The sequence below is a fragment of the Cetorhinus maximus genome, chromosome 12 (genome assembly GCF_964194155.1).
Source record: "Cetorhinus maximus chromosome 12, sCetMax3.hap1.1, whole genome shotgun sequence".
In the NCBI taxonomy this organism is placed as follows: domain Eukaryota; kingdom Metazoa; phylum Chordata; class Chondrichthyes; order Lamniformes; family Cetorhinidae; genus Cetorhinus; species Cetorhinus maximus.
Genome location: NC_135890.1, coordinates 79633552 through 79648755, shown reverse-complemented (window position 1 = coordinate 79648755; position 15204 = coordinate 79633552). Strand labels below are relative to the sequence as shown.

The 15204-nt window shown below is 41.9% G+C and overlaps 1 protein-coding gene across 5 annotated transcripts in view; it reads right to left on the bottom strand.

Moving 5' to 3' along the window:
- acads (acyl-CoA dehydrogenase short chain) overlaps positions 1-15204 on the bottom strand; it is a 178349-nt gene that overhangs the window by 49508 nt on the left and 113637 nt on the right. For all 5 annotated transcript variants that reach the window (XM_078553995.1, XM_078553991.1, XM_078553993.1 and 2 more), the window contains 2 exons: positions 5533-5670; positions 3324-3419 (listed from right to left, as the gene is read on the bottom strand). In XM_078553995.1, the coding sequence (XP_078410121.1) occupies positions 3324-3419; positions 5533-5670 (234 nt within the window). The remainder of the gene's footprint in view (positions 1-3323; positions 3420-5532; positions 5671-15204) is intronic.

The following is a 15204-nucleotide window of genomic DNA, read 5'->3' as shown; positions in this document are numbered from 1 at the left end:
TCTGAGTGAAGAAGTTCCCACTAAACCTTTCCCCTTTCACCCTCATAGGTAGGAAAGTAAATTGTGAAGAGGACATAAGGAGGCTACAAAGGGACATAGATATGTTAAGTATGTGGGCAAAGATCTGGCAAATGGGGTATAATGTGGGCAAATGTGAAATTGTTCATTTTGGAAGGAAGAATAAAAAAGAAGCTTATTATCTAATTGGTGAGAGATTGCAGAGCTCTGAGATTCAGAGGGATCTGGGTGTCCTCATGCAAGAATCAAAAAAGGCTAGCTTGCAGGTGCAGCATGTAATTAGGAAAGCTAATAGAATGTTATCATTTATTGTGAGAGGTATTGATTACAAAATTAGGGAGGTTATGCTTCAGTTGTACAGGGCACTGGTGAGACCACATCTGGAGTGTTGTGTACAGTATTGGTCTCCTTCTTTAAGGAAAGATGTAAATGCATTAGAAGCAGTTTGGAGAAGGTTTACTAGACTAATACCAGGAACAGGCAGGTTGTCTTATGAGGGAAGGTTGGACAGGTTAGGCTTGTATCCCCATTGGAATTTAGAAGAGTAAGGGGCGACTTGATTGAAACCTTTAAATCCTGCGAGATCTTGACAGGGTGGATATGGACAGGATTTTTCCTCTTGTAGGAGAATCTAGAACTAGGGGTCACTGTTTAAAAATAAGGGGTCACTCATTTAAAACAAAGATGAGGAGAAATTTTTTCTCTCAGAGGATAGAGTATCCTTGGAACTCTCTTCATCAAAAGGCGGTGGAAGCAGTGTCTTTGAATATTTTTAAGGCAGAGCTAGATAGATTCTTCATTAACAAGGGGGGTGGTGAAAGGTTATCGGGGTAGGCAGGAATATGGGGTTAAAGTTACATTCAGATCAGCCATGATCTTATTGAATGGCGGAGCAGACTCGAGGGGCTGAGTGGCCTACTCCTGTTCATAATTCGTATGTACATATGTAGAAATGGATTAACAGGCTGGGTCTTTTTCCTCTTGAAAAAAGGTGGCTGATGGGTGACCAATGAAAGGTTTTGATAGAGTGGATACAGAGAGAATGTTTACCCTTATAGGGAAGAGCATAACTAGAGGCCATCAATATAAGACAATCACCAAGAAATCCAATAGGGAACTCAGAAGAAACTTTTTTCACCAAAAGAGTGGTGAGTATATGGAACTTGATACCACAGGGAGTGGTTGAAGCAAAAAGTGAAAATGGGGATTCTGGACAAGCATATGAGGATGAAGGCAATAGAGGGTTACAATGATAGATTTAGATGAGGAAAGACGAGAGGAGGCTTGGATGAAGCATAATATTGGCATGGACAGATTGGACCAAATGACCTGTTTCCATGCCATATGTCCTATGTAATACTATGTAAATCTATGATCTCTGATTACCTACCCAATTACTGAGGAAGCAGTTTCTCCTACTTGCTCTATCCAACATCTCATAATTTTGAATATTTCTATTAGTTTTCCCCTTATCCTTTACTGCTCTAAGGAGAATAATCTCAGCTTCTCCGGTCTTCCTACATAACTCACACCCTCAGCTCTGGTATAATTGCATACAATACTTCAACTAATGACTTGTAAAGATTTGCATGTTTTCTTTGTTTTTGCATTCAAAGCCCCTATTTACAAAGCAAAGTATCTGATACGATTTCTTAAATGTCTCATTGACTTGCCCTGCCACCTTCAAAAATATATGAATATGCACCTCCAGGACCCTCTGCTCTAGCAACCCCTCAAATAGTATAATTCACATTATACTGCCTTTTCATGTTGTTTCTCCCAAACCGCGAAAACCTCCCACACTAAATTGCGTCTGCCACTAAATTGCATCTGTCATGTGTTTGTCCATTTAACTAGTCTGTTCATGTCCTCCTGAAGTCTACTACTAAACTGCTCGCTTCTTACTACGTTGCCAAGTTTTGTATCATCTACGAACTTCTAAATTATACTCGCTATATCCAAGTCCAGGTCATTTATATATAACAAGAAAAGGAAAGCCCCTTATACTGATTGCTGAGGAATTCCACAACATACTTCTCTCTCACAAGAACTACTCTATGGCTCTCATCCCTTAGCCTACTACGTACCAAGGTTACCACTGTCCCTTTAATACTGTGTGCTTCTATTTTCCGAATAAATGTTATCTGGTATTTATGAAATCCCTTTCAAAGTACATATATACAACATCTAATGCACTAACTTCACCAACATTCTACATTACTTCATCAAAGAACTCAATCAGGTTAGTCAGACATGATTTGCCTTTAACAAGTCCATGCTTCTCCAGGAAAGAATTAATTTTGGCTTTGACAATAGTCTCTAGTACTTATCTCACCACTGACATTAGACTGGTTGGCCTACAGCTACCAGGTTTATTCCTCTCCCTTTTTTTTCAACAGGACTATAATATGTGCAATCCTCCAGTCCGTCCCCAGCCACTTCTCCTATATCCAAGGTGGACTGAAAGATTCTGGTCAAAGATTCTGTTATATTCTGTTCCCTCAACAATCTAGGATGCCATCCATCTGGACCAGGTGACTTGTTAACTTTGAATGACACCAACCAATTACCTCCTTTCTATCTATTTCTATCCTATTCAAAATCTCTAAGCCAACATTAACTACATCCTCTTCCTTTGTGAAGAGGGGTACAAAGTAGTCAATCAGTACCTCAGTTTTATACCCTCTGCCTTCACATGAAGCTTTTTTGGCTCATCGTTCCTTCAGCCATTGGGAGAAACTGGAGAACCACATTTTACTTTCTCAGGGTTGCTCAACAGTTATGTGAGTAAAATTTATAATCAGTAATTGTTATGTTAATGTAACCCAAAATCAACAAAGCCTAAGAAATGAACCTCACCCAACAGCTTTGATAATATAATTATTAATTTTAACATGATCAAACAATATTATAAGTGAATTAAATATACACTTTTATCTTTTGTTCATTATAGTAGCTTCTTTTGCTGTGGCCTAATATTTTACCTCAGAGAACAGGTATATGTGCACCGGATCCTGCAAGACCTTTGATACATAATCATATGAATTAAATGGTATCCATCCCTTTGCTTCACCTGTCAGAATTAATTTAATGCTTACGAAGTTTCCTAAGGGACAACTGACTTGGGGTCAGGTCTGCAACAGTAGATCCAAGGAAATTATCTATCAAAGGTATTTAACAATCTTTCTGTCCTAACATTTTACAAGTGTACAGTAGTGCAAATGGATGTACCTAAAAGAGAAACCAATTTCAAACATCAAAGCTGTATCTTGATATATATGAAAGACTCTATACTCTTGTATTACCTTTGTGTATGATTTTCCATTATCCTTCAGCATGGCTGCTCTCCAGGTTAACAAGCGAGCACTCTCCAGTGCTAGGCCCATATCAGCCAGTTTGAACTATAAACAAACAAAATTCATGTCACTAGCACCGATTCTGTCATCAATTATTCTTTTGTTTAAACCAAAAGGTGTACATTGCAGTTTGGCTTGGTAACTTTAACAGTAGAATGCTGGATTCCCGCATTGGGAAAGGGCTCAAGGTTAGAATTCCAGTGGCGAACACCATTCAGATTAATTACAAGCTACAGCCTGGTCAACAAATGAAATGGCTCAAAGATAGTTGGGGAAATTCTGAATGTAGTATTATAGTTGTATGATGTAGCATAGAAGAGGCCATTTAGACCATTGTACATATTTCAACTCTTTGGTAGAGTTATCCAATTAGTCCTACTCACTGCTCTTTCCCCATAGCCTGTAATGTTTTTCCCCTTCAAGTGTGTATCCTTTTTGAAAGTTATTACTGAATCTGCTTCTACCAGCCCTTCAGGGCAATGCATTCCAAATCACAACAACTCACTATGTAAAAAAAAGTTTCCTCACATCACCTCTTGTTCTTTTGCCAATCACCTTAAATCTGTATCCTCTGTTACCAATCCTTCTGCCTTTGGAAACAGTTTCTTCTTAATGACTCTGTCAGAACCATTTATGATTTTGAACACCTCTATCAAATCACTTTGTAACCTTCTCTGCTCTAAGGAGAACAACCCCAGCTTCTCCAGTCTCTCCATACAATTGAAGTCTCTCATCCTGCAAGTGAACCTTTACTGCACTCTCTCTGAGGCCCAGGTATCTTCCCTAAAATGTGGTGCCCAGAATTGAATATAGTACTTCAGCTGAGGCCTAACTAGAGGTTTAGCATAACCCCATTCCTTTTGCATTGCCTATATTATTAAAGACATGAAGCCCATATGCTTTTTTAGAAGCCTTCTCAACTTGTCCTACCACCTTCAAAGATTTGTTTACGTACACCCCAGAGTTTTCTCTTCCTGCACCCCCTTTAAAATTGTAACATTGTATACCATCTACAAGATGCACTGCAGGAATTCATCAAGGCTCCTTAGACAGCATCTTCCAAACCCATGACCACTACAATCTAGAAGGACAAGGGCAGCAGATAGATGGGAACACCATCACCTGGAAGTTCTCCTCCCAGTCACTCACCGTCCTTCACTGTCGCTGGGTCAAAATCCTGGAACTCCCTTCCTAACAGCACTGTGGGTACACCTACACCACATGGACAGCAGAGGTTCAAGGAGGCAGCTCACCACCACCTTCTCAAGGGCAACTAGGGATGGGCAATAAATACTGGCCTAGCCAGTAACACCCACATCCCGTGAATGAATGAAAAAAAATGGTTTATATTGCCTCTCCTCATTCTTCCTACCAAAATGTATCACTTCACACTTCTTTGGGTTAAACTTAATTTGCCATGGTTCTCCCCATTTCACCAGTCTATGTCCTCCGGAAGTCTGTTACTACAATTTTCTTACAATTTTTCTGAGTTTTCTGTCATCTGCAAACTTTGAAATTGTAGAGCAAATTGGTGGTGGCTAGACAACAGTTCAATTTAAACCACTGCCATTATTCTGAAGGAGGAGACAGCTAATACAAAGAGTAACAGAAATGTAAAACTACTAAGGTCTGTACAATACTCCTTTTAGAGATTTGGAAATGAAATCTACGTATAAACCACTTGCAGGAAACAGTATCCAGAGACCCCAGTTTGAAAATTTTCCAAACAACTCACTGTGAGACTGTCATGTCTCCAATTCTCCAAATTGGTACTTTTTGTTTTAAAGAGCCTTGTGGCAATTTTGCTTCATGTGCGTGCAATCTAAGTCAATGTGATGGCAATATCTCACAGTAAACTGCTTTGTTGAACCAGAAATCATCCAAACCTTCAAAGATTAATTGCTAAGGACAGTCAATCCCTACATGTCCCTGTTATATCGTGGCCATGTTACGAGTGGTCCATTTTAAGTTCTGGGTATATGTAAACAACTTATGGTTGCATATCTGCAGCGGTTCTCTCAATTTCTGCAGAATTCCTGGTGATATTGAGCAAACACTTTTTAAGCCATTTCTCCAGGAATATCTGTGGAATCTCCCACTGACGGTATGGTTGTCAATTGGGACAGCCTTCATGGGAATAACTGGCACCTATTTTTACCTGTATAGCCTGGAGTTTGGAGATCGGTGAGCCAAACGCCATCCTTTTCTCAGCATAGTCCACTGCACAGTCCAGGGCTGCCTGGGCAATTCCGAGAGCCTGGGAGGCAATACCAATCCGACCTGAATCCAGGGTTTGCTGAAAGACAAGTCATGAAAACGTGTGCTTATCAACATGGTAAGTAATGTTGTCTAATTGAGGTAACATTTCTGCACCAAGAACAAGAGTCATCAGGCAAATTCCTAGTATAGTTAAAAAATATTACTGTGAAATAACTAAAGGTAAACAAGTTTTGCACACACTCAGCTGCTTTGAAGTTATGCTCATGGCATCTGGGCAAGTATGATTGGCCACTTACTTACTATTCTGCAGCTGAAATGAGACAGATTCACCTGCAAGGGAATTGGGGTTATACAATTAGGAGACTGATGTTGAAAGTGGCTCAGTAATATAGAAATGGGTCAATATGCACGAGCTACAAGCATATCAACTAGAGCTAACTTTGGAAGGGAACATTCAGGCATGGCAAGCTTAATGGAAATACACATTGCAGACAATATACACAAACTGGATATTTTAGAAAGTACTTTTGCTCTTTCTTATCTTTTTCTCTGCCAGATATTCCCTCCTCCACAACCAGAAAGGCTAGAACATGACTCTGTAGACATTGATCTTCTTCAGATAATGCATTCAGGCAGCCATTATTGAACGGTGAGCACTAGCAGGTTGTTTGGGGCACAACATCTAGTGTGCCAAATAGTCCAGTGGGATCACTTTTGAATCAGCACCTTCAGTCGCAGAGATACGCTCAGCAGTTCATGGAGAGTTTAGAATTTGAAACTAAGAATTTAAAAATAGTCTTAGTTTATGTTCATCAGATCAAGCCAGATAAGATTTTTTTATTCATTCATGGGCGCCACTGGCTAGGCCAGCATTTATTGTCTTTCCCTAATTGCCCTTGAGAAGTGATGATGGTGTGCCATCTTTCTGAGCTATCTTCTTGAACCCCTACAGTCCGTGTGGTTTAGGTACATCCACAGTGCTGTTAGGAAGGGCGTTTCAGAATGTTGACTGAGTGACAATGAAAGAGTGGTGACATAGTTCCAAGTCAGGATGGTGTGTGACTTGGAGAGAGTGGTGTTCCCATGTGTCTGCTGCCCCTGTTCTTCTAATCTAGGTGGTGGAGGTCATGGGTTTGGAAGGTGCTGTTGAAGAAACCTTGGTAAGTTGCTGCAGTATATCTTGTAGATGGTACACTGCAGCCAAAGTGCACCAATAGTAAAAGCAGTGAATATTTAAGGATGCCAATCAAGCAGGCTGCTTTGCCTTGGATGGTGGTGAGCTTCTTGAGTGATGTTGGAGCTGCACTAATCCAGGCAAATGGAGAGTATTCCATCACGCTCCTGACTTGTGCCTTGTAGGTGACGCAAAGGCTTTGGGAGTCAGGAGGCAAGTTACTCACTGTAAAATTCCCAGCCTCTGAACTGTTCTTGTAGAGACAGTGGCCTGAATTTTCCTGTCGGCGATTTGGGGGCGGGGCCCGCTCGCTGACGGGAAAATGAGGCGGGATGACGTCGGGGGTAGAGACAGCACTTTGTCTCAGGGAGCAATGCGCTCTTTCGTGAAAGAGCGCACTTTGACAGCTGGGGATTCCCTCCCTCCACCCCCCCCCGCACAGGAAGCGCATAGCGCTTTCTGTTGGGCAGGCCGCTGGGCGGGCCTTAATTGGCCCACCCACTCAAAATGGCGGCGGGCCCCGTTTCAGCGGCGGGGGTTGGCTGTCTGCCCACTGCTGAGCCGGTGGGGCCCGCACGCCCACCAAGGGCAAAACTCTGCCCAGTGTTTATGTGGCTGGTCCAGTTAAGTTTCTGGTCAATGGTGACCTACAGGATGTTAATGATGGTAAATTCAGTGATGGTAATGCCATTAAAAATCACGAGAGTTGGATGGGCTCTCACTTGCTGGAGATGGTCATTGCTGGCACTTGAATGTTATTTGACATTCATAAGCCCAAGCTTGAATATTGTCCAGAAGTTGTGCCATGCAGGCATGGACTGCTTCAGCATCTGAGAAATTGCAAATGGAATTGAGCCTTGTGCAATCATCAGCAAACATCCCCATATCTGATTTTATTGAGAGAAGGTCACTGATGAAGCAGCAGATGGTTGGACATGGAACACTGCAGCGAGGTCCTAGATTGAGATGATTGGCCTCCAACAACCAAAGCCATCTTCTTTCATGCTAGGTGTGACTCCAGCCAATGGAGACTTTTCCCCTTGATTCTCATTGACTTCAATTTCTAGGACTCCATGATGTTACACTTGGTCAAACACTGCCTTGATGTTGGGGGCAGTCATTCTCACCTCACCTCTGGAATTTAGCTCTTCTGCTCAGAATTTGACCAAAGTATATTGAGGTCTGGAGCTGAGTGGTCCTGGTGAAACCCAAACAAGCATCGGAGAGCAGGTTATTGCTGAGGAAATACCACTTGATAGAACAGTTGACGACACCTTCTACCACTTTGCTCATGCTTCAGAGTGGGCAGATGGGGCAGTAATTGGTCGGATTGGATTTCTCCTCCTTTTTGTAGACAGGATGTACCTGGACAATTTTTCATTTCGTCAGGTAAACACCAGTGTTGTTGCTGTACTGGAACAGCTTGGCTGGAAGTGCTGCGAGTTCTGGAGCACGAGTTTTCAGCACTGCAGTGGTGATGTTGTCAGGGCCCAGCGCGCACAACCTTTTCTTGTTATCACACAGAGTGAATCATTTTGGCTGAAGGCTGGCATCTGTGATGGTGGAGACCTCAGCAGGAGGCCGAGATGGATCATCCACTCGGCACGTCTGGCTGAAGACGACTACAAATGCTTCAGCTATGTCTCTTACACTCACATGTGGGGTTCCCCCATTATTGAGGACGAAGACGATTATGGACCCTCTTCCCCCGGTTAGTTATTTAATTGTTCATCTGTGGCAGGACTGTAGAGCTTAGATCTGATCCATTGGTTGTGGGATTCTTTTTTTAAATTAATTCCTGGGGCGTGGGGCATCACTGGCTGGGCCAGCATTTATTCCCCATCCCTAGTTTCCCTTGAGAAGGTGGAGGTGAGCTTTCTTGAACCACTGCAGTCCATGTGGTGTAGGTACACCCACACTACTGTTTGGAAGGGAGTTCCAGGATTTTGACCCAGTGACAGGGAAGGGATTGCTTAACTCTCTCTATTGCATGCTGCTTTTGCTGTTCAGCATGCATGTAACCCTGTCTTGTAGCTTCACTAAGTCAGCACCTCATTTTTAGGTACATCTGGCACTGCTCTTGGTGTGCTTTCTTACACTCTCTCATTGAACTAGGGTTGAGCCCCTGGCTTGATGGTAATGGTAGGGTAAAGGATATGCCAGGCCATGAGGTTACAGATTGGGGTTGATGCTGATGCTGATTCTGTTGCTGCTGATGGCCCACAGTGAATCATGGATGACTAGTTTTGAGTTGTTAGATCTGTTCTGAATACATCCTGTTTAGCACTGCAGTAGCGCCACACCGCATGATAGAGAGTGTCCTCAGTGTGAAGACAGGACTTAGTCTCCTCAAGGACTGTGCAGTGGTCACACCTACCAACGCAGTCAATGATAGATGCATCTTCAACAAGTAAGTCAGTGACGATGAGGTCAAGTAGATTTTTCCATGTGTTTGTTCCCTTACTACCTACTTCAAGCCCAGTCTGTCATTCAGGATTCAGCTAGCTTAGTCAGCAGCAGCACTACGAGCCACTCTTGGCTTTGGACATTTAAATTCCCCACCCAGAGTGCAATCTGTGTCCTTGCTACTCTTAATACTTCTTCCAAATGATATTCAACATGGAAGAGCACTGATTCATCAACTGAGGGGGAGCTGTAGGTGGTAATCAGCAGGAGGCTTCCTTGTCCGTGTTGCCAAAAACTTCATGAGGTCTGGAGTTAATGTTGAGGACTCATAGGTGCATTCTCTTTCAACTGGTAAACCAATGTGTTGCCACCTCTGGTGGATTTGTCCTGCCGGTAAGACAGAACAATACCCAGGGATGATGATGGAGGTGTTTGGGATGTTGAATGAAAGCTATGACTATGTCAGGCTATTTCTTAACTTACCTGTGGGATAGCTCTCGCAACATTTGCAGAAGTTCCCAGATATTAGTGAGGGGAAATCTGCAGGGTTGACTGGGCTCAGTGCTCCTCTATCAGTACATAGGTCAATGCTGAATAGTCCCTTTGTTTTTATTCTTATTATAACTTCTTGTAGCAATTTTCATATAACTATGTGGTTTGGGCTGTTTCAAAGGGAAGCTAAGAGTCAACCACATTGATGTGGGTATGGAGTCACATATAGACCAGCCTGTGTAAGGGTGTTAAGGACATAAGTGAACCAGACAGGTTTTTACAACAATCCGTTAGTCTCTTGGTCACCATTACTGATATCAGTTTTTTTTAAATTTCAGATTTATTTAATTAATTGAATTTAAATTGTCTAGCTGTCATGGTGGGATTTGAACTCATTTCTCTGGATCCTTAGTCCAGGCCTCTCGAGATTACTAGTCCAGTAACATAATCACTATCCGATCATATCCTCAAAGATGTTGAAAGTGTCTGTCAATCTTCAAAGCATCAAAGATATAGAAAGTAAAAGAACCCAAAAGCAATAATTTCAAACTTTTTTTCTTGGCCAAATTCACAAGCACGTTCCAATTTGCAAACCTTCCTCCCTAAACAGTAATTAAACATGAGTTGACCTCAGACTGTTTTTACTTACAGAAATTAGGCTTTGCAGCCATAGGCCAGCTCCACCTTAGTAACAAAAAAAAACACATAGGTCAATAACACTTAAGTTAAATAAGATAATGGTCCTGTTGTTACACTAATCCAATTTAATATGAGCAATACAACATGAGATCCTTTAGTGTTGTATAAATCTACTTTGAGCCTCACCTTTGGAAATGCTTTAATGGAGCAATGTGATGCAGGTTTTTTTAAAAACAAAATAGGAAAGGGAAAATAGGGAATAGAGATTCGTCCAATACTAAAACCTACATTATTCAGCCATTTCATGGGATGTGTTTTTTCCAGATGTATCTGGCAAGAACTCAGAACTGGTTGGCAGGAATACCTGAAAGCAGCCTGAAACTCAACTCCAGTAAATATGGCAGATAATTCTTGTAATGTATACTGCCCTATCTAGAACTTTCTGGGCACACTTGACTCTGCAATTTTTCTATTTTTATTAATGTATTTTAGTAATAGTCATATTGAAATAAATGCAGTTTGGGAGAAGACATTAAGTGGAATATAATACCAAATATTGCACTTGCACTAGTTTTTAAGCACCTTTGTCCTCAATAGCACGCATCATGCAATATTCTATTAAATTGCTTTACAGAAGGTTATCTTAGAAATAAAAATGTAAACAGTTTTAATCATATAACCATATAATCATATAACTGTTAACACTGACTCTTTCGCTTTCAATTTGTAAGGTTATGGAGATGTTTGGAGTTCAACCAGAGTACAGTCCCACTGAAAATCCTCTGCATTGTGTAAGATAGGAGGATTTGTGTCTGTACACAGACATAAAAATTTCCAAACATACCATTTAAGCTGTACTGCTTCACATAAAACTGGTAATCTTTAAAACATACAAGCTATTATTTGCTTATATTGCTTAGATACAATTATCCTTTTAAACAATGTTATTAATACCATGTTTCACTTCGCTATAAAGTGCTGATTCTCCTGTGTTTATACTGCATTTATACTCATATCAAAACACATATGAGCAGATATAGGAATGTAAGCTGTGAGGAGGATACAAAGAAACTTCAAAGATGTATAGGCAAGTTAATTGAGTGGGCAACAAGATGGCAGATGGAGTACAATGTGGTTATTCACTTTCATAGTAAGAATAGAAAGTAGAATATTTTTAACTCTTAAATGTTGATATTCAGAGAGACGGGTGTGTTTTTAAATTCATTTATGGGATGTGGACATCGGTGGCTAGGCCAGCATTTATTGCCCATCCCTAATTGCCCTTGAGAAGATGGTGGTGAGCTAACTTCTTGAACCGCTGAAGTCCCTGTGGTGTAGGTACACCCACAGTGCTGTTAGGGAAGGGTTACAGGATTTTGACCCAGGGACAGTGAAAGAACAGCGATATATTTCCAAGTCAGGATGGTGAGTGGCTTGGAGGGGAACTTCCAGGTGGTGGTGTTTCCATGTATCTGCTGCTCTTGTCCTTCCAGATGGTAGCTGTCATGGGTTTGGAAGGTGCTGCCTAAAGAGCCTTGGTGAATTTCTGCTGTGCATCTTGTAGATGGTACACACTGCTGTCGCTGTTCATCGGTGGTGGAGTGAATGTTTGTGGAAGGGGTGTCAATCAAACCGGCTGCTTTGTCCTAAATGGTATTGAGTTTCCTGAGCGCTGTTGGAGCTGCACTCATCCAGGCATGTGATGGACAGTATTCCATCACACTCCTGACTTGTGTCTTGTAGATGGTGGACTAGTTTTGTGGAGTCAGGAGGTGAGCTACTCTCCACAGAATTCCCATCCTCTGACCTGCTCTTGTAGTCACAGTATTTATATGGCTGGTCAGTTCAATTTCTGGTCAACGGTAACCCCCATATTTAAGGATATGCTTGCATTGAAGGCGATACAGCAACGTTCACTAGATTGGTTCCTGGGATGAGAGGATTGCCAGCTAAACAAAATAAGTGACAGCCATTCACTGACTCATTCCTCAGGGCAATGCCTTGACCAAGCAGGGTCAAGCTGCCTGGTTTAAATTCCAAACAATGGTTGGCAGTTAACTGCTGTTAGTTGCCATCACTAGTGCATTCTCCATGGCAACGCCTCTACCGATCAGAGTCCATAAGCCAACCAATCTGCACTCTCTTCACATAGTGTAAATTGTTGTTTTACCCTTATATTGGTATTCTTGTGAAGTGTCCTGATGAGTGCAAGACAAAAAACTTTAACATGTCTCTTTGTTGGGCAATACTCAACTTCTGTATTACCAAATGACTAATTGCAGAGTTGCTAACTTTTCTGATGACACTAAGATAGGTAGGGGAGTAAGTTGTGAAGAGGACGTAAGGAGTCTGCAAAGGGGCATAGATAGGTTGAATGGGCATAACTTTGACAGATGGAGCATAATGTGGGAAAATGTGAACTTGTCCACTATGGCAGGAAGAATAGAAAAACAGCATATTATTTAAGTGGAAAGAGATTTCGAACTCTGAGGTACAGAGGGGTCTGGGTGTCCTGGTACATGAATCACAAAAAGCTAGCATGCAGGTACAGCAAGTAATTAGGAAGGCAAATGGAATGTTGCACTTTATGGCAAGGGGGATGGAGTATGAAAGTAGAGAAGTCTTGCTACAACTGCACAGCACATTAGTGAGACCACACCTAGAGTACGGTGTATAGTTTTGGTCTCCTTACTTAAGGAGGGTAATACTTGTATTGGAAGCAGCTTGGAGGAAGTTCACAATGCTGAATCCTGGGATGAAGGGGCTGTCTAATGAGGAAAAGTTGAGCAGGTTGGACCAATACGCATTGGAGTTTAGAAGATTGAGAGAGGATCTTATTGAAACATTTAAGATTCTGAAGGACCTCGACAGGGTAGATGCTGGGATGGTGTTTCCCTCATGGGGAAATCTAGAACCAGGGGGCACAGTTTAAAAATAAGGGTTCTCCTGTTTAAGATGGAAATGAGGAGGAATTTCTTCTCTCACAGGGCCAATAGTCTTTGGAATTCTCCTCCACAGAGAGCAGCGAAGGCTGGGTTTTGAATATACTCAAGGCTGAGCCAGACAAATTTTTGATCTACAAGGGAATCAAGGGTTATGAGGGGCAAGCAGGAAAATGGGGTTAAGGTCACAATCAGATCAACCATGATCTTATTGAATAGTGGAGCAGGCTCAATGGGCTGAATGGCCTACTCTGCTCCTTTTTTTTTACGTTCTTATGATCCTTCAATGTAGTAGAACATTCCAAAATGTTTCACAGGAATGCTATCAAACAAAACCTGAGGTTGATAAGAAGGCAGGTGACAAAATGTTTGGTCAAAGAGGTAGGTTTTAAATGATAAATGCAGCCTTTCCAACATCCTAAATGAGAAAAAAAAAAGACAGACTAATATAAATCTCAGGTTCTGGAAACCAAAAGTAGGATGATCTTTGGTAAATAGGTACAAGAGCTTTTGTATAATTTCAGTAAGCTGCAAGAAGGTCAGCAGTATTAAAAGGCAATTAAACAGAAGGAGTTTGGCTTGAATTGGAGTTTGGCACTTAAGTACAGTTGGCTCAGATTACTTTAAATTATTTGAGTGAGAGTCCTTTGAGTCAACCTAAGAGGGTTGTAAGGAAGAAAGTACTACATGGACCTATCAGGAATGCAGCCTCATAGACAAAGGAAAGAGTAAGAGTAAAAGGAGGCTTTTTGAATTGGAAAGATGTGGTGAGTAGTGTTTCATTTTTAATTTAATCTTGAGGCATGAGCAACACTGGTAAGGCAGTATTTATTTATTTATTTTATTCATTCAAGGGATATGGGCATTTCTGGCTAGGCCAGCATTTATTGCCCATCCCTAATTGCCCTTGTTCAGAGGGCATTTTTAAGAGTCAACCACATTGCTGTGGATCTGGAGTTAGACCAGGTAAGGATGGCAGATTTCCTTCCCTAAAGGACATTAGTGAACCAGGTGGGTTTTCACAACAATCATGGACACCATTAGACTTTTAATTCGAGGTTTTTATTGAATTCAAATTCCACCATCTGCCATGGTGGGATTCAAACCCGGATCCCCACAGCATTATCCTGGGTCTCTAAAATATTAGTCCAGTGACAATATCACTACACCACTACCTCCCCTATGCTATTGCCCATCCATGTTGCCCTGTGAGCATTAAGGAGCAACTAAATAGTGTGGGACTGGAGCCTCATCAGGGTTGGCAGCTTCCCTTTCCTGAAGGATTGATTCCTGGGATGAGAGGGTTGACCCATGAGAAAAGATTAAGTAGAATGAGAAACAGATTGAGTACACTCTTTGGGTTTAGAAAAACGAGAGGTCATCTCATTGAAACACAAGATTCTGAGAGGACAAGGGAAGCAAATCAGCGGCGGCATTAGTGGAGTTAAGAAAGTGCAGGGTGGAGCTTAAGAAAGCAATTAGGAGAGCAAAGAGGGGATATGAGAAAGCTCTGGCTGGTAAAAGTAGGGAAAATCCCAAGATATTTTGTAAGTATATCAATGGAAAGAGGATAACCAGGGAAAGAGTAGGGCTCATTAGGGACCAAGGGGGCAATCTTTGGGTGGAGCCAGAGGACATCGGTAGAGTGTTGAACAAATACTTCACATCCGTCTTCACCCAAGAGAACGAGGATGAAGGTATCGAACTCAGGGAGAGAGACTGCGAGGTTCTTGAGCAAATTGATATAGGGAGTGACAAGGTATTGGAGGTGTTGGCAAACTTAAAAGTGGACAAATCTCCAGGTCCAGATGATTTGTGTTCCAGGCTGCTGAGGGAGGCAAGGGCGGAGATCGCAGGGGCTCTGACCCAAATTTTTAACTCTTCTCTGGCCACAGGGGAGGTGCCAGAGGACTGGAGAACAGCTAATGTGGTACCGCTATTTAAGAAGGGTTGTAGA